This window comes from Mirounga angustirostris, unplaced genomic scaffold (genome assembly GCF_029215605.1).
Source record: "Mirounga angustirostris isolate CCGP_5_RB_7025 unplaced genomic scaffold, mMirAng1.0.hap1 SCAF_1, whole genome shotgun sequence".
NCBI lineage: Eukaryota > Metazoa > Chordata > Mammalia > Carnivora > Phocidae > Mirounga > Mirounga angustirostris.
The window spans coordinates 102155068-102180993 of NW_026991709.1; the positions used below are offsets into that span (position 1 = coordinate 102155068).

The 25926-nt window shown below is 34.9% G+C and overlaps 1 protein-coding gene and 1 non-coding gene across 4 annotated transcripts in view; both read left to right on the plus strand.

Annotated features, from left to right (window-relative positions):
* KPNA4 (karyopherin subunit alpha 4) overlaps positions 1-23950 on the plus strand; it is a 57972-nt gene extending 34022 nt beyond the window's left edge. For all 3 annotated transcript variants that reach the window (XM_045903454.3, XM_054504340.2, XM_045903455.3), the window contains 9 exons: positions 1150-1319; positions 1406-1450; positions 4652-4783; positions 9852-9980; positions 11324-11428; positions 15070-15141; positions 16241-16403; positions 18884-18978; positions 21968-23950. In XM_045903454.3, coding sequence (XP_045759410.1) covers positions 1150-1319; positions 1406-1450; positions 4652-4783; positions 9852-9980; positions 11324-11428; positions 15070-15141; positions 16241-16403; positions 18884-18978; positions 21968-22066 — 1010 coding nt within the window. In that variant the 3' untranslated portion in view covers positions 22067-23950. The remainder of the gene's footprint in view (positions 1-1149; positions 1320-1405; positions 1451-4651; positions 4784-9851; positions 9981-11323; positions 11429-15069; positions 15142-16240; positions 16404-18883; positions 18979-21967) is intronic.
* Positions 10196-10510, plus strand: LOC123835083 (small Cajal body-specific RNA 7). Its single transcript, XR_006788639.2, has one exon. It is a non-coding gene; the product is annotated as a small Cajal body-specific RNA 7 (non-coding RNA).
* Positions 23951-25926: the final 1976 nt, after the last annotated feature.

Genomic DNA, 25926 nt, shown 5'->3' on the forward strand with positions numbered 1-25926 from the left:
AATTTATTGTTCTTACATGGAAGTAGCCGATAATTACTTTCATGTACCTCTTCTATATTACTTTTGGGGGGCCAAGATAGAATGCAGGGGATGGTTCGTTCCACAATTAAGAGTTTTAAAATGGGAGAATTTCTCTGTAAACTGTTCTTCACATATGGTATATTGCTATTAGGAATGCTCTCTTTTGTGTATCCAGATTCCTTCACCCCTTTGCTTTTATACCAAATTTTAGATTTAGAACTATTAATGCAGCATCTTGATCTTTGGTTTTTAATTCCAGTAACATTGTAGAATAATTAGGATACATGGATGCCAAAAGAATAGGCATTTTTATCTCCAAGTATTACAGTGCTAGGAAAAGGATTTTCCTTTTATAGAATGTAATACTTAACATGGCTTTAATGCTAGAAATTACAGTGATGCTATAGATACAGAAATTACATTTGGCAGTTCTCTAAGGCAGCGATTCTCAAACTTTAGCCTGTTTTCAGAATCATATGAAAGGGCTTGTTAAAACCCAGAATTCTGGATCCACAGAGGTTGTTTAACAGATCTGGATAGGGCCAAAAATTACTGTGGGAACCACTGCTCTAGGGATATTGGTTCATCCCCTCATTTTTTTGACATAGTTTTTTATTTTTTAATTTTATTTTGGACATAGTTTTTTAAATGTGTAGAGTAATTCATAGTTAATACTTTTGGTACTCTGATACTGGATCATAAGTGTAAATTCTACAAATATTTTTTTTTAGTATTATTTTGATATATATACATATATATATTTTTTAATTACGTGAAAGTTTGTTAGAGAGTACCATTGAGAGAGAAAATAAAAGCAGCAGTTCTCTGCTCACAAAGTACTCTAAAGGATCCTTAGGCTTCTAATTTTGAATGGCATAAAAACATAGGTGAACAATTTATAAACCGGAATATGTGAATAACGTGCAAAAAATACCTTAACTACTTTATGTTGCTTCTCTTGGCTCAGAGACCTAAAATGAGAACTTGGTTATTGTCTGAAACTTCTATATAAAACTAAATAGTGTATCTAGTTAAAATACAGAAAGCAGCATATTGAACCAGTGTTTTATGTTTTCTGAATTGCTTATTGTCAATGTATTTTATTGAATTAATCACTCCTTCCTACAGGTGATGGGCCACAGTGTAGAGATTATGTCATAAGTCTTGGAGTTGTGAAACCTTTACTTTCCTTCATAAGTCCATCTATTCCTATAACATTCTTAAGAAATGTTACTTGGGTAATGGTCAACTTATGTCGCCACAAAGATCCACCACCCCCAATGGAAACCATTCAGGAGGTAAACAAATGTTTTGTTTTTTGTTGTTTAACTAAACTAGATACCATTATGTGTTTGTTTTTAAATCTATATATTTCTCTCTTCAGATTCTTCCAGCTCTTTGTGTCTTAATTCATCACACAGACGTAAATGTGAGTATTTTTCATGTGTATAATATATATGTCTAGGGTTGCCCTTCTGACATAGAGAAGAAAATGTTATACTGTACATAATGTTCGTGTACTCGATTAGATTTTTCCATTTCAAGAGTTGTAATAACATGGCTTGCTGTTATTATATTTACTTTGTGTTTACCTATATCACAAAATATAATTTACAGTGAAGAAATCAAGCCTAACTATATTTTGGTATGGGCAATAGCATATGTGGAGAGTTGGGGGGAGTAAAAACTCGTTTTGGAAGTTCTTAAAAGTTGCCAGTTAGTGATCTCCCTCACTAAAATTATATCTTTTGATTGGTCAAGAGCTTTTTATGGAAGCTCATTTTGACGGCCTGGCCAGTGTTTGAGAGAATACATAGGTCTAATAGTATTTCATTTTTTGAAAGATAAAAAAGAGAAATATTTGTGCCTTTATGCATGGGTTTGTATTCATATGCAGACACCAATCCAAGAACATAAGTTGCTCTTTATTTTTACTATATTTTTCCATCTACAATGACTTTGATAGTAGTTTCACATGTTAAAGAGAGAACTCGTAAATATCCAAACAAGAAAAAAAATAGTGCAGACTAGATTTTAAGCATAATAAATATACCTTATTCATTCTCACAAACACAGATGGCAAAGGAAAAAGCGCCTCAGGAAGTATAAATGAGGTGGGAAACTGACTGCTTATAAAACCAGCTTCGCCATCGTGTTAGAAAAGCTAGGAGTATGACGGGTAAAGGAAATCACAGGAATACAGTGCATAGCAACATTCAGGAACTTTGGTTCCTTAAAAACAGCTTGGTGTGATGACCAGTGTTTGATAAGCTGCTTCATTACTTTTCAGTTTCTAGGGTAATACCATTTTTCCAGGATCTCTCTAAAGCATATGGAACAAATTAAAGTTAGAATTATACTACGTCAAACAGTGACATGATGTATAAAATTCATTAGATGAACATGATCCTTGCTCTAAAGATATTTTGTTTTAGATCCTGATAATCTAGAATCCTGAAAAAATATATATGTATATATATAAGCCATTTTGGGGTTTGGCTCCTTAGTGCCAAGTGTTTTTATTAAATTACAAATTTCAATATTTTACTTTTAATTAAGTTCCAAGGAAGATTAATCTCAAACTTTATACCTCTACCAAAAAACCAGACATCTTGGTTGACCTTATTCAGAGATTGTATTGTGTTCTTTCCACCTGTTTACCCCAATCCAGTTGAGATTGTACCTCGGTTTTCTTGCTTTTAATGTATCTTGAATTTTTCAAGCCAGTCTCATTGTTTTTTAGTAGCACGTTTACTAAGTAGTTTACTATATAATAATGTTTACTAAAAATATAGTCTTCTTAGGTAAACGCTTAGCAACAAATTCTTAAACCAGACCATAAAAGAAGTAAAAAATAAATAAAACTGCTTCCACAAATCATAGTGAAACACTGAAATTACACTGTGGTAGTTATAATTAGTAAATTTACCATAGAATGTTAACTTTGATACAAGAAGTATATGTGAGGTCAAGTCTATTTAAATTGTGATTTTGATGTGAGCATATTCATGATGTTTAGTATTAGGCCTTTAAAAAATTGTATCTGGATTTTATGTACAGTCATGGAGAAGTATCTTGAAATATATTGCCTATATCAACAAATTTTGGCATATGTTGGGACTCTGGAAAAAAGATTTACATTTGTAAATAGAAATTTAGTTCTTTCACATATTTTGATACCACTTTATGTGTGTGAATTCTTTCATTTGGTGTCTTCTTTTTAGATTAAAAATAGCCGAAGAACTTTCTTGAGTTTTTGAAAGGAAAAATGGCACAGTGTTGTTTTCTCCTTCTAGGAGATTCTCAGATGTTTTAAACATAACATTGGTTTAGAATTTAAAAGGTTTCACACCTTTCTGACTTGTCTTTTGATACGTAATTCATATTCCAGAAAGGCTCCAGAAGTAAATTTCCAGGCACAATTATTATTCCTGTGTCTTTGTCACTACCTGTGCTATTTATGCAACAGTTTAACAGTTGTCATACTTCCTCTTGGATATAACTTCTAATTATGATATAATGCAAAAGAAAGATGAAACACAGTGGCCTGCTGAACTTCACAATAAGGTTCATTAAAAATTACAACATTTTGGGGCACCTGGGTGGCTCAGTCGTCAAGCCTCTGCCTTTGGCTCAGGTCACGATCCCAAGGTCCTGGGATCGAGCCACGCATTGGGCTCCCTGCTTGGCGGGAAACCTTCTCCCTCTCCCACTCCCCCTGCTTGTGTTCCATCTCTCACTGTCTCTCTCTCTCTTGTCAAATAAATAAATAAATAAAATCTTTTTAAAAATTATAATATTTCATTTGATGTTAATAAAAATTATAACATTTAATGATAGTTTAATTTTTATATAATTTAATTGCAGAGGGTTTTTTTTATAAATAGTTTTTTGGCAGATGCTGTAAATTATGCATTTTCTTTTTTTTACTAGAACGTTTTTTATTATGGATCATACAGATTGACCCGTGGTTGCTTTTAATGTCTTGATCTGCAGCTGTGGGATGCTTCCACTATGAGAAGTTGCCTCCAGTTTTATAAGGCAAAGCAAACTGGTTGGAAAAGATGAAACTACTATACTTCTAATACTGAAATATTGGCTTTAGACATACCTACATGATACCAGTGATACTAGAAAACAACTTGAATGTATACATCTAGCCCCAATGTTTTGAATCACTGTGTATGTTGAATACATTCAGTATTTACAACTATATGTACTTACTACATGTCTTTGGACCTGTTACGCCTCAGTGTGAGCATTTGAGAAAGGCAATGTCTTTTTCTCCTATTTCATGTACGGTGTAGTGTGTATCTTAGTGAATTAAGACTGGATACTAAAAAAAAAAAAGACTGGATACTAATCTGTGGTTGGGATCATAATTAACTGAAGCATCCTAAGTATGGCTAAAAGATGCACATACTTGATACAGACATTCAGAGATAGATGATGATGTTTAGTATTATAGAGCAGATTAAGATTTCAGTGAATTGAGGTGAGTGAGACAAGAAAGGAAGAAAGAAGGTCGTGAAACAATCATAGATTAACTATAACTAAGTTAACTGTAGTTAAGAATTATTAAAGTGACAAAATATTCAAAGGCTGTTTGAATTTTCATTTTATCCATTAGATATTGGTAGATACAGTCTGGGCCCTCTCTTACCTTACTGATGCTGGCAATGAACAGATACAGATGGTAATAGACTCTGGAATAGTCCCTCACTTGGTTCCTCTGCTCAGCCACCAGGAAGTTAAAGTTCAGGTGAGTTTGTTGTTGATAATAATATAAGGTGTTTTGTTTACCACTAATTTGCTTTAAGCATGGCATTCAAAAATAGACAATTTCATTAGTTCAAAGTATATTTCTAGCCTAATAACACATCTTTTTTTAAATCTTTTTTTCTTTATTGAAGTATAGTTGACACACAATGTTACATTAGTTTCAGGTATAGAACATAGTGATCCAGCTTCTCTATAAGTTATGCTGTGCTCATCATAAGTGTAGCTACCATCTGTCACAATATAATGCTATTACAATACCACTGACTGTATTCCCTATGCTATACTGTGATCCCTTGACTTAATCATCAAATTACTGGAAGCCTCTATCTCCCAGTCACCTTCACCCATTTTGCCCATCCCCCCACCTCCCTCCTGTCTGTCAAACATTAATTTGTTCTCTGTATTTATGGGTCTGTTTCTGCTTTTTGTTTGTTCATTTTGTTTTTTAGATTCCACATATAAGTGAAATCATACGGTATTTTTCTTTCTCTGATTTACTTAGCATATTACTCTATAGGTCCATCCATGTGGTTGTACATGGTAAGGTCTCATTCTCTTTATGGTTAATATTCCATTGGTTTGTATGTATATACACACACACACACACACACGCACACATACCACGTTTTTATCCATTCATCTGTCGATGGACACTGGGTTGCTTTCATATCTTGGCTATTGTAAGTAATGCCACAGTAAACATAGGGGTGCATATATCTTTTTGAAATAAAATAAGAACATATTTTTGAAAAGAGGGAGGTATTAAATCCACATTTTAAAGATGGAGAAAATGAGGTAAGATTAACAAGAACCTTCCCCCCTCCCCTTCCCTTTCCCTACACCCCACCAAAAACCCCACCCCAGGGCATCTCCTTTATAGATTACTGATTTCTAACATAGACCTAGGAAATTCGTATGTTAACTTGGGTGGCATTTGAAACAAGTTCTGATACTTTATTTTTTTCTATTTTTTATTTTTTTTCATTTTTCCTACTCTTTTCCTTTTCTCCCCTCTTTTTTTTAACTCTCCATACTGTACTGGGCAAGCTTAGTTAATGCCTAGTTTCATTGGCACTGTGATAAAGGCTTTATACTGAAATATGCTGCTTAGGGGCTTCCTAAATTGTTTCCTTTTAGTTACTTAAAATCTTTTTTTAACGGGGCACCTAGGTGGCTCAGTTGGTTAAGCATCTGACTTCATCTCAGGTCATGATCTCTGGGTCCTGGGTCCTGGACCAAACCGCCAGGCAGTTCCTTGCTCAGTGGGGAGTCTGCTTGTCCCTCTCCCGCTCCTTCTAACCCTCCCCCCAAAATAAATAAATAAAATCCTTTTTAACTTTGTTTTATCCTTTTATTATTTTTAAATCCTTCCATATAAATATTCCAAACCTGCATCTAGAAAGAGCCAAAAAAGAGAGGGTGAGAAGTTCACACAAATATTATAAGTAGTTAACTGTCAAACTGCAGTGGTAAAGGGAGATAGAGCAAGCTTTCCTATCCTTCCGAAGTAAATAGTATGCTTTAATCATGATGACTTACAGTCTGTTAGCAATAGCATAAGGAAAACCGTTAACCTAATTAACTATTTCTCAACCCTGGGTGGACATTAAAATCAACTGTGAAGCTTGAAGAAAAAAAAAATTTTTATTTCCCTTGCTTGACCCCTAGAGATTCTGTTTTAATAAATCTGGGATATTTCCTAGAGACCTGGGCTTTAAAAAGCTCTTCAGATGATACTCATGGACGATTGGAATGGAGAACACAAACCTTAAAAATTTAAAGCTGTTTAAGGAACGAGGGAAGACTTAGCTGAATTCAGGAATGGAATAAATAGTTTGCCATTTAGGTGTATTTGTAGCTCATTTAAAATATTTTAATAGAGGGGTGCCTGGGTGGCTCAGTCGTTAAGCATCTGCCTTCGGCTCAGGTCATGATCCCAGCGTCCTGGGATCGAGCCCCACATCGGGCTCCCTGCTCCATGGGGAGCCTGCTTCTCCCTCTCCCACTCCCCCTGCTTGTGTTTCCTCTCTCACTGTCTCTCTCTCTCTCAAATAAATAAAATCTTTTAAAAAAATAAATAAATAAAATATTTTAATAGAGGCACCTAACTGGCTTAGAGGAGCATGCGACTCTTGATCTCAGGGTAGTAAGTTTAAGCCCCATGTTAGGTATAGCGATTACTTAAAAATAAATAAGTAAACTTTGAAAAAAGTTAATAAAATACTCATACTAGATATTAAATTTGCATTTCTTAAGCGTGGTACTTATGTCTTGGTATGGGTATTTGTTTTTGTTTTTTTTTCAGAATGCATCGTTAGTTTTAAATTGGATTTCATTCAGAAATAAGGTTGGAATTTTTCTTTAGCAGCTGTCAATGTTCTGTACTTTACATGATATCTAGTAGAGGTTTTTAAAATTTTTTTCAACTTTAACTCCATAATTTAGGAAAAGAGAATAATTGTAATGAACCTCCACGTAGATTTTCTCTATAACCTTGCTCACTCCCTCCCCCCCAAATTATTTTGACACATCCCAGATAGTATATAATTTCATCCAGCTTCTCTTAAAAAATAAGGCTATGGGGGCACCTGGGTGGCTCAGTCATTAAGCGTCTGCCTTCGGCTCAGGTCATGATCCCAGGGTCCTGGGATCAAGCCCTGCATTGGGCTCCCTGCTCCGCGAGAAGCCTGCTTCTCCCTCTCCCACTCCCCCTGCTTGTGTTCCCTCTCTCGCTGTGTCTCTCTGTGTCAAATAAATAAATAAATAAAATAATAAGGTTACGTGTTTTTACATAATCACAGTACTGTTAGAGTATTTTTTAAATTTTAATGTTAAAACCCAATCAGTATCCAAATTTTACTGATTGCTTCATATTTTTTCACAGTTTGACCAAATCAGTCTCCAGTTGACACATTGCATTTGGTAGCTTTGTCTTTGTTTCTTTAGGTACAATTTTCTTTTATTTTTCTTTCCCCTTTTAAATTTATTTGTTAAAGAAGCTGGGTCACTACAAAACATTTTTAAAAAATTAAAGAAGACCTAAATAAATGGAAAGACATCGATGTTCATAGATTAGAAGAGAGTGTTGTTAGGTTGGCAGTGCTCCTCACATTTACCTACAGGTTAAATGCGATTCCTGTTGGGGCACCTGGGTGGCTCAGTCAGTTAAGCATCTCCCTTCAGCTCAGGTCATGATCCCAGTGTCCTGGGATGGAGCCCTGTACTGTGTCAGGCTCCCTGCTCAGCGGGGAGTCTGCTTCTCCTTCTCCTTTTGCCCCTCTCCCTGCTCGTTCTCTCTCTCAAGTAAATAAAATAAAATAAAAAGACTCCAGATACAAACCCATATATTTATGATCAATTGATTTTCAACAAAGATGCCAAGAAAATTCAATTAGCAAAGAATAGTCTTTTGAACAAATGGATCTGAGACTATTGAGTATCTACATGTAAACAAATGAAATTATACCCCTATATATAAAAATTAGCTCAGAATAGATCAAACACCTAAATATAAGAGCTAAAAGTGCAAATCTCTTAGAAGAAAACATAAGCATAAATTTTCATGATCTTGGATTAGGTAGCAATTTTTTAGATAAGATACAACAAGCACAAGCAACCAAGGAGAAAAATAAATTGGACTTCACCAAAATTAAAAATTTGTGCTTCTCAGGAGACCATCAAGGAAGTGAAAAGACAACCCACAGAATGGAAGGGAGTATTTGCAAATCATGTATCTGAAAGGGGACTTGGATCCAAAATACATAAAGAATTCTTACAACTCAACAATAAAAAGACAAATCGCATTAAAAATTGGCAGAACATTTAAATACAGTTATACATACAAATCGTCAGTAAGCACATGAGAAGATGTTCAACGTTATTGGTCATGAAGGAAATGCAGATCAAAGCTGCAATGAAATACCGTTTCATACACACCGGGATGGTATAATCAAAAAGACATTAACAAGTTTTGACAAGAGAGGGTGGAATCCTTATACACCTATAGAAATGTAAAATGGTACATCGTCTTTGGAATACAGTGTGACGGTACCTCAAAAAGTTAGATACAGAGTTACTGTATAACCCAGCATTTTCTACTCCCAGGTATATATAAACCCAAGAGAACTGAAAGCACATGTTCACCCAAAAACTGGCACACAAATGTTTATGGCACTATTATTCATAATAGCCAGTGAAAGCCAAATGTTTATCCACTAATGAATAGTTAAAAATATATTCCACTTACATATAACTGGAATATTATTTGGCCATGAAAAGGAATGAAGTATCTATACATGCTACAACATGAATGGACCTTGAAAGCATTATGTTAAGTGAAGGAAGCTAGACAAAAAAGGCCACCTACTGTCTGATTCCAATTATATGAAATGTCTGGAATAGGCAAATTCAGAGACGTCTCAGGCATAGTAGCTGTCAACCCCCTTCCCCAGGGTGGGGGGGAATGGGAGTGACTGCTAATGGTTACAGATACCCCTTTTTGATGTGACAAAAATGTTCTGGAATTACCTTTTATGGTTGCACAGTTTTGAATATATAAGAACCACTGAATTTTACACTTTGAAAGGGTAAATTTTTTGTTATATAAATTATATCTCAATTGAGGGGGGGAAACTGAGTCATTTGTCTTGTAAATGTTAAAATTAGCCCCCCAAAAAGCTTTAACTTGACAGAAAAAGACCTAACACAACTATAAAATAATTGGTAATTCAAATTCATACGATAGTGAAATCTCATACTAAGCAAGTTCTTGCTCTCCTTCAGAAGAGCACTGTGTTTTTGTTTGTAATTTATTGAAACAGTGAATCAGAAATCTAAAGTACTTACTGTCTTTATGGCCCTAATTACTATCAAAAATTATCCTTGTTTGTTTCTTGACTGTCTTCTACAATAATGTAAGCTCCATAACCCTGTCCTATTCACTCCTCTATTCCTAAATTGGTATCAGACACAACTTGCTCAAAAACAGGTTGGCATGAATGAAAGTGTATCTTTCATAATAGAACATCTTATTAAATCTTTTGTTTCAGACTGCAGCACTTAGAGCTGTGGGCAACATTGTTACTGGAACCGATGAGCAAACACAAGTAGTTTTGAACTGTGATGCTCTTTCACACTTCCCAGCACTTCTGACACATCCCAAAGAGAAAATTAATAAAGTAAGTATTTTTAAATACTACTTAATAAGTAACACACAAAATATTCAGCAGTTTTCATTTGTAAAATTAGGGATTCAGAAGTATCTATAATGATTATTAATATAAACCGTCATTTAGACATCAAGAGAAGATAGAATATTTTATTCTTTATAACATGGATTTCTGTGATTTTCTGTATATAAAACCAGTTGTAAACAATGCAAATTTGGCTCTCTTGGAAATGATGAAATAGAGATAATTGGGTGTTGAATGTTGTGTGATTGGAAAATTTTAATGTGTGAGTTAAGTAAACTTTATAGATAATTTGTGTGTGTGTGTGTGTGTGTGTGTCCTCGCTCATGGAGGCTATTGAAAGGGAGCACTGATTGGTGATGCTGATATTGGAGTGCATCTGAGGCTGTTGTAGAAATAGACGGGCTGTTGATTACAACATTGCCGATGATTATAACCCAAGAACAGCTCACCTAAGTAGCCTAGCACCCTACAATCTCTAACAGGTTCATTAAACATGGTCCTGTGATCTGATCCAAAGAGCCTACTTGACATTAGCTAATACTAATAGTTTCAGGAATAAAATTTGTTTACTAATTTTTTTTTAAATAGAGAATGTTTCCCTTTACATTGATTAATGTAATAAGTTTATTATGTCTGGTAAATGACAGTAATATACTACATAGGATATGAGGTTGATATTTTGTCTTATTTCATGCTAACTGGTCTCAGTGTGCATTTATTGTCTATGAAACTCGTGAAACACTTGACTACCATCATCTTGGCAAAAGCAGTAAGCACCACTAAAGTGTAAAGGGTAGCATAAAAAGATCCTTACGGTAGACCAATGAAACATCTTGGTTCCACTTTAGCTCTTGAGAGAAATGATGCAGTGAATGACTTACAAATAAGTATACTAAAACAATCCACTATTTAGATTTACTGACTCTGGCTAGCATCTTGATCACAGTAGAATAGAGAATAAAGCACATTATGTGAGGGGGATGCTGAATCTCATTTACAGTAGTTTTGGGATTTGTATCTATATTACAGCTCATGGATTCCTTAGTATTTGTTCAGACAAGCTTCTTTTGAATCTTACGTTTGGGAACATTGCTTTCAAGAATTTTTCAGAAGGGTTAGTTCATCATGACTTGGATTAGGGCCATTAACAATTTGTTCAAAGAAAATACAGAATGTGGGGGGATAGAGGAGTTGAGATTCCTGAAATTTTTATTATGGAACTCATTCCATAATAAAATCATTTGAACATTGTAACAAATGTAGTGAATTTAGTCCAGATGCAGATTTTAATTTTTAATGAGAAATATTGAAGGGGTCTTGTTCTGCAGGAAGCAGTGTGGTTCCTCTCTAACATCACCGCAGGAAATCAGCAGCAGGTTCAAGCAGTAATTGATGCCAATCTTGTACCAATGATAATACACCTTTTGGATAAGGTAAGAAAATCATCTTGTATATAATCTGAGTAAGAGGAAAAGGATTTAAATTTAACAGATTATGTGATTATATACCTCTGTTTAATTAGAACCTATACAGCGGCACGAAGACTACAGTAAAGTAGTAGTAATGTGAAAACTTTGAACCTAGCAGTTTTGTTTTGTTTTGTTTTGTTTAAAGATTTTATTTATTTATTTGACAGAGAGAGAGACAGCTAGAGAGGGAACACAAGCAGGGGGAGTGGGAGAGGGAGAAGCAGGCTTGCCGCCGAGCAGGGAGCCTGACGCGGGGCTCGATCCCAGGACCCTGGGATCATGACCTGAGCCGAAGGCAGACGCTTAACCGACTGAGCCACCCAGGCGCCCCGAACCTAGCAGTTTTTACATATAAAAAACACATTTCTTTTTAGAACCTCTGACCCTTCTTCTGTATCATTCCTTTACCAGTATTACCATTATCCTGGGATTTATTAAAAATGCATTATTACTATTTTAAAAAAAAACATTACTGATGATAATACTCAAAATCATAATTATTACTGCTGATTATAAATGCTTATATATTGTTCTCATCATTCCACATGTATTATTTCATATAACTCTGCAACTCCATGAGCTTAAGAATTATCCCCTTTTGACAGATGAAGAAACTATGGTATAGACAAATAAATTGTCCAAAATCAAACAGCAAGTAAGTGTGCTATTTAATCGTATGCTGTATCATCACTCATGCTTACATTAACGTTTGGGAAAGCGACAATTTAAAATGTCACAGTCACGGCATGGGTTTTTTCTAAACATTGATCTGTAATTAGATGATAACTCTATCTTCTTTCCCTCCATGTTTTCTACAAACTGGTAGTAAAGGCTTAGTTTCCTATAAACTGGTAGAGCCAGTTCAGTTTTTTAGGCAAGGCTTAATGCACTACTCTGTATTTCCTAATGATTTGCATCAGAAGACATATACTGTTTGTCCCATATCTTCAGATGTCCTACATCTGTCCTCTTCAGATTGATGAGTGAGCTCAGGTGTGATGAGCCTACTCCAATTGATTGTTATAAACCTAGCCATCAGTCTTTCACTAGTGGTTTTCAGGTAGTCATTAATGATCATTGTGTGGATCCCTTATTTTACGAGGAACTGCAAAATGCTGACTTTCTAATTCTGTCGTTGTTTATGTATTAACTTTGATTTTTCAATAAAAAGCTTTTTTCATGGCGCCTGGATGGCTCAGTCGGTTAAGCATCTGCCTTCGGCTCAGGTCATGATCCCAGGGTCCTGGAATCGAGCCCCATGTCAGGATCCTGCTCGGCGGGAGCCTGCTTCTCCCTCTCCTCCCTGCTTATGCTCTCTCTCCCTATCTCTGTCCACTATCTCTCTCTCTAAATAAATAAAATCTTTAAAAAAGAAAAAAACCTTTTTCCTTTATCAGCTATTGGTTTACTCTGAAATATGTTTCATGTAAGAAAGGCAAGATGAATTCTCATTATCACTTAGTTTTTGTTTTGTTGTTTTGGGGGAGGTGTGTGTGTGTGTGTGTTTAAGTAGGCTCCGTTCAGGGCTTGAACTCATGACCCTGAGATCAAGACCGGAGCTGAGATGAAAAATCATATGCCTAACTGACTGAGCCACCCAGGCATCCCATTATTCACTTAGTTTTTAGAATAACATGGTTCCCTAACAACCTCAAAAGTATACTAGGGTGGAGTTTTTAGTGTCATTAGGAAATTATGAATTTTTATATATATATTGTAAGTTTTAGTCCATTGTAGTTATTTTTTCTAGCAGATTGTCCCTAACCAGTGGGAATCTCTTAAATTTAGCACCTGTGTCTTTTTTACATCACCCCAGTAGTTTTTGAGATGAGAGCTTCCTACCTTTTGAATATGACACAGTTCTCAAGCTTATTTTATGTATTTTCTGACCTAGACTTTCCAGGGTGTCCTTTTAGGTAGCAGATAGTATATAAGTATCATAGTTCAGGTCCTAAGGATGATAATTGCTACAAGGTTGTCATTGTTTCTAGTGAACAAAATGGGTGATAATGTGTTTGGTTTTGTTTTTAGAAAATAGAAAATAGGGATGCCTGACTGGCTCAGTCAGTAGGGCATGCGACTCTTGATCCTCAGGATCATGAGTTCAAGCCCCACTTCGGGCATGGAGCCTACTTAAAAAAAAAGTAGAAAATATATAGTAATTTTGTGAACATGAGAACTAAAAAGATTACAGTATATATTGAGATATGTAAAATTTATCAAAATAACAAGATCATATTGCCACTAACAACCTGACTACTCCACTTTTAAGATTTCCTTGAGGGGTATTGTTTTTAGGATGTATTCCATCAGCAATGTACTTAAAAATGATCTGTCACTTGAAATAATTTTTGTATGTGTGACTAGGTCACCAACTTGATATATATAGTTATGTTACTTATTTCTGTTTTTTATTTGGGGAAATTAGTATTTTTGTTTGTTTAGGTTTTTGGTTTTGTGTTTTTTTTTAAGATTTTTATTTATTTGCCAGAGAGAGACACAGCGAGAGAGGGAACACAAGCAGGGGAAGTGGGAGAGGGAGAAGCAGGCTTCCCACTGAGCAGGGAGCCCAGTGCGGGGCTTGATCTCAGGACCCCGGGATCATGACCCGAGCCGAAGGCAGACACTTAACGACTAAGCCACCCAGGCGCCCCTGTTTAGGGTTTTTTGGCATATGTGTAAATTTTGCTGTATAATGTCATCCCTGCTCTGTAAGCATTGTACCATTTTACAATCCTACCAGCCTCACTGATATTTACATTTTATCAGTCTGGTATATAAAAAGATATCCCACTACAATATTAATTTTTATTCCTCATATTTATATAGGTTTTTTCCTTAATTGTAAGCACTTTCCCAGGTTGCTAGTCTTCTTTATATTTAACAGCAGGTTATTACTCCATTCAGCAGATTTATTGTAATTAGTCATTTATTCCACTGTTGTTGAGAATTCTGGTTGCTTTTACTTTTTGACTAGTATGTGCTACTAAGATGATATCTAGAAAGATACATAATATTTGTTTTAAATTATTTTCTTGGTAAGTTCTCAGAGATTCTCACCTTTGAGAACTTCATATAATTATTAAATGTATTACTAAGTATGTTACTAAGTCATATATATGACTTTTTAAATGATTTTTAAGTATATTTTTTTCAATTTATATTTGAAAGGTAATGTAGGAGGGTGCTATTTTTATATCATAGTCTCATTAGTGGTGGACATTATCATTTTTAAAACCTTGTTTTGTGTTTAAAAGGATACTGGACATTTCTTTGATTAAAGTGAAATGTACGTTTTCCTTTTTTTTTTTTTTTTTGACTGCTTTTATTTTATCACTGACTTCATTTAATCTGATTTCATTGAACAGTAATACCAAGTCAGTTTGTTTCCAGGAGAGTTTGCAAAAGGGAGTCTACATTTGTTTAGGGTAAATTGTTATTTTGTTTAGGGTAAATTGAATTCAAAATATTTTCTTAAGTAAAAATTATGTATGCACATAGAAAGGCTAGAAAAAACCTGGGGAAATAAGCAGTTGAAAATCATTTCAGATAACACTTTTCCCCAATTTAAACTATGTTGCAATTTGTATCCTTTGCTTTTACAGGGGGATTTTGGCACTCAGAAAGAAGCTGCTTGGGCCATAAGTAACTTAACAATTAGTGGGAGGAAAGATCAAGTAAGTTCAGCTCTTATTTATTTCTCAAACCTGGTAAAATAATAGTACAGATAATTCTAAGATTTAGATTTCAGTTAAATCATAACTTAAAATAATAGCAAGATAACAGGCATTCTGTGATTTTTTTCTTTCCCCCCCATATAAAAGTGTCACCTTGACTTCCTTTAGTTATATTTCATAGATGAGAAGTGTTATTGGCCTACAAAAATTTTCTAATCCATGGTAAGATCAAAACATACGTAGTCAGGGGTTTATTTATTTATTTTTTTAACAGTATTAAGAAAAAACAGGACTTTTTAGCATAATAGGGCAGAATGAAACGTCACAGATTCTCGTAACAAATGAACACCAACAACAAAAAGAACACAAACAGCAACAAAATTTACCAGCAGCAAAGCAAGGAACTAACGTAAACCAAAAGACTGGGTCTAGGAATTAGGGAAAGGGATGTAAGGAGCCTAGGGTGTAAAGTTTAAAGAGGCATTGTCACAGATAAGCTATAGACTGGTGGTGAGCAATGAATCCACTTACATATGAATACAGAGCAGAATATACACATAGTAAGTACATGGAAATGACAATATAACAAAATATAAAAATGATAGAAAAATATTACGAAAATACTATATAACCAATTGAACAGTGAATTGAAGATGGCCAGGTATTTGAGGATTCTAAATGTTATAGCACTCTCACATTGAATACTATAACATTGAACAGTTGGTAGCTTTAAAAAAAATCATCCATCCTCTTTACAGATTTCATAATTTTTTAATCTTAAAGGGGAGGAAGGGGCCTTTGAAGAAAGTACTCCTTACAGCAAACGTTTCATATGAAGTTGAGTGATTCCTTCATTTTCACTTGTTTTTTCCTAAGTTAAAGAAAAGTAAACACTACATTAAAAGGGGAAGGAATCTCATAGTAAAATAATCTTAACAATAAAATAATAAAATAATCTAATGTGGTCTAACATAACGTGAAAGATGAGGTCATGTTTCCATACTCAAACTTTTGAAGTCAAAATTATTTCAGTGAAATCATATGGTACACAAACAAAATTCTCTTATGTTTATTTTGTCATGGTGTTTTTCTTCTTCAGGTGGCCTATCTAATCCAACAAAATGTTATTCCGCCTTTTTGCAACTTGCTGACTGTAAAAGATGCACAAGTTGTGCAAGTAGTACTTGATGGACTAAGTAATATATTAAAAATGGCTGAAGATGAGGCAGAAACCATAGCCAATCTTATAGAAGAATGTGGAGGTAAGTTTATTATAAGCTATTATTTCACATTTTAATGTTCTTTTTATAACTGCCTTTATTTTCTGACTAATGTAGCACTTCTGTATTTTTCTGTCATAGATTATCAAGTAACAGAATAAAGTAAATACTATATTCTATATGTACAGTCCTGCTCAGCTTCTTGCATATGCTTAGGTAACTGAATTGCTGCCATGTATTGAACAGGCACTGTGCTAAGGTACTGGGAAAACAGTGGTAAACAAGACACAGTCCTTGCCCTCAAGGCATGTCAGTTTAGTCATGGAGATAAATATGAACTGATTTAATGTGCTAATTACCCTAATAGAAATGTACAACAAAATGAAATACCTGGAAGAAGCAGGAAGTGACACCTGAGCTGGATTTTGAGAGATGAATAAGGATTAATAAAGTAAAAAGGGATGAGAGGTGTTCCAGGCAGAGAGAACACCATGAGCAAAGTCTGAGGTGAGACCTAGCATTCAGCAAATTATAAGTAGTTCAGTGTTGCTGAATCACAAAGTATGGGGGAGAAACTGCCTAAACATGAGGCTGGAGATAGCGCCACCAACCAGGCCCCTGCGGTCTTAGAAGCTTGATAGCATAGCAGATTCTTTATTCTGTCACACACTTTCCAAATCTGATTCTGTGCCAGAGTCACACAGAGTATAAACAGCATGGCTTCGCTTTCAGCTCTTAGAATTACCATGTAGATAGAACATGGAAGACTCCGTTGTAGCCGTGGAACAAAATGTAAATGTTACCAACCCAGATAAGCACAAAAGGAAGGGTATTTCTGACAGATGTGGAGAAGTAAATGAAAAGAGAAGTAACTATAAGAGTGAGAGAACCATATTCTCAATTTGCTTAGCGAAGAGTTCGGAGGCTTGAAAGAAGTATTTTTAAAGTTACTAAAGTGACAGAGCAACAGAAAACGCAAAGCTATCAAGTTAGGAACAGGAGATAGAGAATAGGGAACCTAATTGGGAAGTTGAGTACCAGAAAAATTAAAAACAAGTATAGTTTAAAATTTTTACTACTTTTTTCCCCACATAAACATTTTAATTATTAAAAATTTTATTTTTATATATTAAAATCCATATCTGAGCCTTGCCCTCATCACTGGAGGTAAGGCTAGGAATCTGTATCTTACAAGCTTCCCCAATGAATTCTGCCCCAGGGTGTTACAAAGCCATTGAAAGATTTTACCTAAGGGATTGGTATGTTTAAATGGAGCGTGGATATCAGGGAAATGGGACCGTTGGAGACAAGAGGCAGGAAACCAGTTAGGACAGTATATAGCGGTTGGGCCACAATAAATGATGACAGGATTCAAGAAGTAGATAGACTATGAGGTTTTTGAGATTTGATGATAGAGTATTGAGGGAAAGGGGAACTTACTAGGCTTCCTCTCCAATTTCAAGTTGTTTATTATCACAAAGTAAGAATACATTGGAACGAATAGTTTAATTGAGGAAAGGCAAGTAACAAATTGTGTTTGGACATTTTGAGTTTTAAGTACCCATGAAACATCTGGTGAAATGATCACACAGGCATTTTAATTTTATGTTTCTGAAGCCCAGAAAAGAACAAGTCCTCACCCTATCATAGTGGCTAAATTCTTTTTTCTTTTAAGATTTTCTTTTTAAGCAATCCCCACACCCAACGTGGGGCTCAAACAACCCCGAGATCAAGAATTGCGTACTCCACTGACCAAGCTAGCCAGGCGTACCTAGCTAAATTCTTTTTTACTTAAGGCAGGCCCACTAAGTAGAGTGTGTAGAGTGAAAAATGAGCCCAAAACAACTTCTCCCATGTAAGGAATAGAGATAAAGAAGAACACTCATGAAAGGGCAATTTCACTTTACTTCAGAAGCCTTAAAATTATTACTCCTATAAAGCAAAACAAGATGCAGTTTGCATATCAGTTAAGTTTATATATTCTTTTTAATGTTTCTGCCTATGATTTAATAAGCTCAATGTTTATAGGGAAAATTCCCCTTTCTCCTGAAACACTGTGATTGAGCTTGATCATTTTCCATAATACTTAACATATGTCTTAACATTCATATTTATTAATCACCAGTATTTTCATTGTTTTTATACATGCTTATTAGAAAAACTTGGCAGAGGCTAGAAAGTAGAAAGAATCTGCTTTTAACTTGTAACAAACAAAAGTAATCCATGTTGTTACTCCTTATAAACATTGGTTATATAGTGCTCTGCTGAATAGAGAGGGGTCTGTCGCTTGCTTAAAACATTTATATGCATTTAAACACTCAGGTTGTTAACTTTTTAAGATAAATATGCTGTATTTGTGCATAAAACCTTTTTATTTTTAAGATTCACCTTTAGAGTAGAGTCCCAAAAATCATAGATTTGCAGTCCAAAAATTGGGATTATGTGGTCCCAAGATTATTGTAAATTTTTTGTTCTTACATTTTAAATATTACCATTGTTTCACTTCATAAAATTTCTTGCAGGCCTGGAGAAAATTGAACAACTTCAAAATCACGAAAATGAAGACATCTACAAATTGGCCTATGAGATCATTGATCAGTTCTTCTCTTCAGATGATGTATTTAATAATTTTATAGTTTTCTTAGTTTTATGTATAAACATAAGTCTAGAAATAATATAAGCTAGGACGTACATTTTTTGGAATGGAATTAAAATAATGTCACTTTCAGAAACAAATATTTTAATATTTTAAAGTCTGTCAGGGCATTTTAAAAAGTAGTTACTGTTTCTAAAGGCAAAAAAAGACAAGGATTTTTTTTTTCTTTTTTACAGATTTATTGCCATTAATAGTTAAAAATAGAATGAGGACTTTTTATTTCACAGGAATGCTGAAAGGTTTACTCGTAAAATAGCTTTTTTTTTTAATCTTGTAACTGGAAGTTTGTACTTTTTGACCAGCTTCCTCCACTTTTCTCTTCCCCCACCCTCTACCCATGGTAACCACAAGTTTGATCTTTCCTGTGAGTTTTTTTGGTCTTTTTTAAGATTCCACATATAAGTTAGATCATACAGTATTTGTCTTTCTCTGTCTGACTTATTTAACTTAGCATTAAATGCCCTCAGTGTTTATACATGTTGTTGCAAATGGCAGGATTTCCTTTTAGTCTTTATAATATTCTACTGTGTATATATACCACATTTTCTTTATCCATTCATCTGTTGGTGGACATTTAGGTTATTTCCATGCCTTGGCTATTGTAAATAATGCTGCTGTGAACATAGGGGTGGAGATGTCTTTTCGAGTTAGTGTTTTCATTTCCTTTGAATGTATTCCTAGAAGTGGAATTGTTAAATAATCATATGATAGTTATATTTTTAATTTTTTTGAGGATCCTCCATACTGTTTTCCATAGTGGATATACTAATTTAAAGTCCCACTAACGATGCACAAGATTTCCCCTTTCTCCATATCCACACCAGCATTTGTTAACTCTTGTCTTTTTAATGATGGCCATTTTAACAGGTGTGAGGTAATACCTCATTGTGGTTTTAATTTGCATTGCCCTAATTCCTAGTGATATTGAGTATCTTTTCATGTACCTATTCACCTTTGTATATCTTTTGGAGAAATGTCTGTTCAGGTCTTTTGCCCATTTTTTTTTTTTAAGATTTTATTTATTTATTTGACAGAGAACGAGACAGCAAGAAAGGGAACACAAGCAATGGGAGTGGGAGAGGGAGAAGCAGGCTTCCCGCTGAGCAGGGCCTGATGTAGGGCTCAATCCCAGGACCCTGGGATCATGACCTGAGCCGGAGGTAGACGCTTAATGGTTGAGCCACCCAGGTGCCCCTGCCCATTTTTTAATTGGGTTGTTTTTTTGCTTTTGAGTATGATAAGAATTTTTTTGACACTGGGCAAGTCAGGGTTTATTTTCACTTGATGTCTTTATAGTTCTCAAATTATATATTGTTAATAGCATATTTATAAACAAAACAGTGATAATCCTTTATGACAATAGTTCATCCATATTTGAAGATATTGTCACTGTTACTTTTAGTAGGTGACCAAAAATAAATTTGAAGATACATAAAATGGAAACAGTAAATCATCAAGAAAGATAAGTTATCATATAATGTAAGGTGTAGTATACAAAAGTATCTTCATAGTATATGGTAGTTGAAATTAAAGTATTAACTTATTTTTAATGTTGCTTCTTTGGAAAAGTAAATCTAAAAGCAGTTATTCCTTAGAAAATTATGATTAGATACAGCCACCAGTGGATTTTTTGATAATTCTCAACTTTTCAAAAAATAATTCATATACCCCAAACTTTTCCACATTATCAAAAAAGAATGGAATGTTATTAAATATTTTCTTAAGTGTATATGATTTGAACATTAACCTGGGAAGGACAATACTGGAAAAGAAAATTTGTGGACTATTTACTTACAGATGATCAAGCTAAGTCCTATTTAGAATATAATGCTAGTTAAATCAATCAGAAATAAAATCCAGAAAGACATCCTCTTTTTTTTTTTTTTTTAAAGATTTTTTTTATTTATTTATTCATGAGAGAGAGAGAGAGAGGCAGAGGGAGAAGCAGGCTCCCAAGGAGCAGGGAGCCCGATGCGGGACTCGATCCCAAGACCCTGAGATCATGACCTGAGCCGAAGGCAGACGCTTAACCATCTGAGCCACCCAGGCGCCCAAGACATCCTCTCTTAAGGGTAGCTTTTATCACATGTTCTAAAGTTGGATTTTTGGAAGTCCTAATTTGCAACTATAGATATACACAAGACCTTATGATTTCTAATACCTTAACATGAAGTTCTCTGTTAATCTCTTACATTGTGAAAAGAATAATTCAGATGATATGCGTATTTATAGGGGGAACTGTACGATATATGGTATTTCAAAAAAGAACCCCTAGATATAAAGTATAAAGAACATTATTTATTCATTATATCACAGCTATTATTTTACCATTTTAAGCCCAAATGTCATTTATGTCCAGTTGCTAGTAAAAAAATTAAAGATTACATTTACTCTCCAAAAGTGACAGCATTAAGTTTTTTAATGTCATCAACTTTTATCTATTTGCCCAAGTAAAAGGGATATTATAGTGAGTATCCTCTCAGTTTGAGATGTAGGACAATCTCCACTTTATTACTTATGTCACTCTTGGAAGATACCTATCTTGCATATTCTCTTAAGTTTCCTCTCATTTTGGTGCCTTTAAGAAAAAGCCTTGGGGCGCCTGGGTGGCTCAGCCGTTGAGCGTCTGCCTTCGGCTCAGGTCATGATTCCAGAGTCCTGGGATCGAGCCCCGCATCGGGCTCCCTGCTCTGCGGGAAGCCTGCTTCTCCCACTCCCTCTGCTTGTGTTCCCTCTCTCGCTGTGTCTCTCTCTGTCAAATAAATAAAATCTTAAAAAAAAAAAAGAAAAAGCCTTTACGAAATGTTTCAGCTTTCTAAAGAGATGGTAGGACAATGTTGGCTTTCGTCATCTCTCTTGTACTTTTTTTATGGAAATGAGAATATTTCTATAATGTTATTTATGTAACCTTTAAAACTAATTATCACTTACTTTTTCTTTTTTCCTTTAGATTGATGAAGATCCTAGCCTTGTTCCAGAGGCAATACAAGGTGGAACATTTGGTTTCAATTCATCTGCCAACGTACCAACAGAAGGGTTCCAGTTTTAGAAAGATGTTGTGGAAGTTAGGTACAATGCAGCACTGAGATATATATATATATATACATATATATAAAAAGGTTTGATCCATCAAGCTTGGCTCATGGGATCTGCTGCTGCATTAAATCGGGAAAGAAAATGTGAAGATTTCATTTGGAATCACAGAAAATGCCCAAATGAGGTCAAGATGGCGAGTGGGTGCGAGTGAGAATGAGTGGCAAAATGTAACGAAAACTTTACATGAATGCTTATTTAGGTTGTTCAAAGTAAAAAGGGCTACAGGTCACAGATCTTCAGTGCCTGAGAAGGAACATTGACTTACTCTGTATCAATTGAGGGGAAAGTGCAGTACTGTCATCTTCAAGCCTTGTAAGCATAAAAGAGGATACGATGCCCATATAAGTCAAAGGAAAACGAGCCCAGGCCTTGCTATGAAGCAATGTGTGAGTGGACAATGATGAATGAATGTCTGGCTCAGTGATAGGGAGTCAGGTTCATCTTTCAAATCTAGGGCTCTTCACTCATGAAGCAGACTCCTAGTCCTGGAGTGACTGTGTACGAGAGTATGGTTGTGGTGCTGTATGTGAACGCATGCAAGCTTGATTCGCCTTCAGGGGGCTGATAACAAACCTAGTAAATCATCAAAGTGAGATCATAAGTGTTAATGTACACTGGACATGAAAACAAAGACCGGTTTAGCAGCAGACATTGGTTTACTCTGCAGCCTGTGTTTTCTACTCCCCGTCTTCCCTTTACCCACCCCACCTCCTTTTTTTTTCTTTTTAGTTTTTATTTACTTTACCTAGTATGGCTTTTTAGTTGCTTCTCAAGTCAGAAAACTTTTCAGGAAGGTTTCCCTGTGCATTTGCACCAGATGAATGTTTGATGCTATGAAAAGCTTTCCATATCATCAGAACTAATTTGTGTAGATTTTTGCATGAAAAAAATCATAAATTTCCCTCAAAATAGACTGTGTTGCAGTACACAAGTTGCCATAATAGTATAAAACAGTAAAATGTGCTTTAAAAAGCCATCCTTTTCATTTTCAGAGATAACATAAAGATCTTTGCATGAGGTAAATCTACAGCATAGTTCATTTTTAGATTTTGTTGAGTCCTGTAAAGAAGAAGAAGAAAAAAGTTTCAGTTGTGGTAGAATACCGTGCTGTGTTTAAATGTTACTTGTTTTCAAACTTTGTTTTCTATGAAAATGATATGGAAACTTCTAAAATGGAATTTGGTGCATATGTACTGCTGAATAAAGACCGATGAAGAGGTTTGAGTAGATGTACAAATCAAGTAATGGTTTGAACACCTTTAATAATATGCCTAATCTGTTCAATTGTTTTAGAATCTTTTTATCTTAGATGTAGGCAGCCATGAACAATCTATTTTGAGCCACTTTAGGGAGAAAACTTTGTATTTTTAAAACTTGCATAAAAGTTATGCAAGTGGTTTTTATAAATTGGAATAATACCTCAGTTTTGAGGTTATGCACACTAAATTAAATGTGACATAAATTAATTTGTACAAAAAGAACTCTTTATAAGGTGGCTCATTGTAGGAAATCCTGTGCCTTCCCCTTTGAGCACAAGTGTTGCATGAACAACAGTTTGCTATAAGAAACATACCAGATTAGCCACCATTAGCATCTATATCTACTTTGTGTTTAAAATCAACTGGTAATTCTGAAACACTGTAGAATGGATAAAAATTATTTTGTGATCATAACTCTTTGTTGAACTAGAGTATTTTTGCAGCATTCCTTGTCATCAGAAACATGGTTAAAGTTAAAACTAGAAGCAGCAGAAAACTAGCTTGTAAAATTTATCCAAGTAGAATGCAGGCTAGGCTGTCTTGGGGAAATAAACATTAAAACTTAAAGCAATGTTTTACATGGGGTGTGTGTGTGTGCTGTTTGGATTTTAATATATAAATATAAAGTTAGAGTATGAATCAATGGCTTATTTTAGATTGTCCTTAAGCTTTTGACCTAGAACCAAGGTAACAGAAGAAATTTCTTAAATTCTGTACTTTTAATATAAACATATTAATATTTAACCCACTGGGTCTGTTCAGGTGACACTGTCTTTGCTTCTGCTTTCTCCCTGTCCAGCCCAAGATTTTGACCTTCCTTTATTCTTCTAGCAAAATGGACTGAGAGAGACTACTTGAACTATATTTTACATATTACTATAACTTCAGCACATGACTACAAGTGGCAGATTACATACAAAGCTTGTTTTTTTACAGAAGGCTTAAATTAACAGAAGTTGACCATAACAGTATTTTGTATAATCCATGTTTCTTAGTAAATAGATCTAGCTCAAAGTAAGGTTATAATAGGCCAAGTGATTTTATAAAATAGTTAACCCTATAATACATCCTAGTGTGGATGATAGCAACATCTGTGAATACAAGGGCTACCTGATAGTCTAAATATTTCATTTCTACCTATGGTCTCATACAGGACATTGATTTTGTAATAGAATGCTTGGAGGGATCTTTCATTGTCTGAAATTTGTTTCAGCACAGTTAACAGTTCACCATACTTAGCAGATTTAAACACAACTCTTTGTTTTATTCTCCACTGATTAAGAAACTTCATTTTTAACACAGAGCATTATTTGTGAGGAGGGGAAAAATGGAATAGTAAGCCTTTAATAAGCTTAATGTTCTTGGCTTTTCATGTCTTAAACTGCTTTTTTGGAGCATTGAGCTCTTCTCAAGTTGTATAAAAATAAGAATGTTCTATTACAAATGTGTGAGTAGCCCTAGTCTAAAATATATCTTTAAAGATATTTTTTTCTATTTTGTGTCATGATGGAATTAGTACTTTCCACATTACTTTGGACCAAAACCAGAACATTCCTATAATTAAAACTATTGACTAATCATTAAAAATAGATCTGGAAGACTTTTTAACTTTTAGTTTAGGCTTACCTGGTGACTGCATTTCATAGGTTCTTTGTTTCTTTGAAGGTATCATTGCATTGCAAAGTGATGGGCTTTATTGTAACATTAATATACTTTGTGGAGCACCCTATTTGGATTCTCTATCACCTCAGTTCCCTCGAGAAAAAGGAGAAATTAAGCTAAGCTTTGTAATTTAAGAAGTGATATGTCTTCTGTTGCTGTATAACAAATTACCACAAACTTACGGCTTAAACCAACATATATTTATTATTTCACAGTTTCCACAGGCAGGAGCCCAGGTACAGCTTAGCTAGATCCAGTGCTCAGGACCTCACAAGGCTGCAGTCAAGGTTTCAGCCAGAGCCACAGCCTCAGAAGCTCGAGGTCCTCTTCCATGCTCATATGGCAGAATCTGTTTCTTGGCAGCTGTAAAATTCACGGCAGCTTGCCACTTCAAGGCCTGCAGGAGAATCTGACTTTGGAAAAGGCCCTAAACCACCTCTTTTTGAGGGCTCACCTGATCATACTCACCTAGGATAATCTCCGTTTTGATGACCTCAAAGCCAAACTGATTAGTACCTTAATTACACCTGCAAAATCCCTTCCCCTTTGTCCTGTACTGTAACCTATAATATCTATCATATTCACAGATCCTGCCGACACTTGAGGGAAGGGGATTATAAAGGGCATGTGCATCAGGGAATCTTGGGAGACATCTTAGAGTTCTGCTACCACAAAAAAGGAGTATCGGTCTTTAGACCCTAGAGCAATTTAAAAGTGATCCCCTAATATACTGCAAGTTTGTTTTTGGACCACTTATAAGAATTTAATGAAAGCTCTGGACCAGCTTCCTCCCCAAATGCATAAGCATAACAGCTTGAGGGAATCAGGAGTCCATGAATTTCCAAGTATAAATGAACTGTCTTAATTAACCCCTTTAAATGATTGCCAAGAG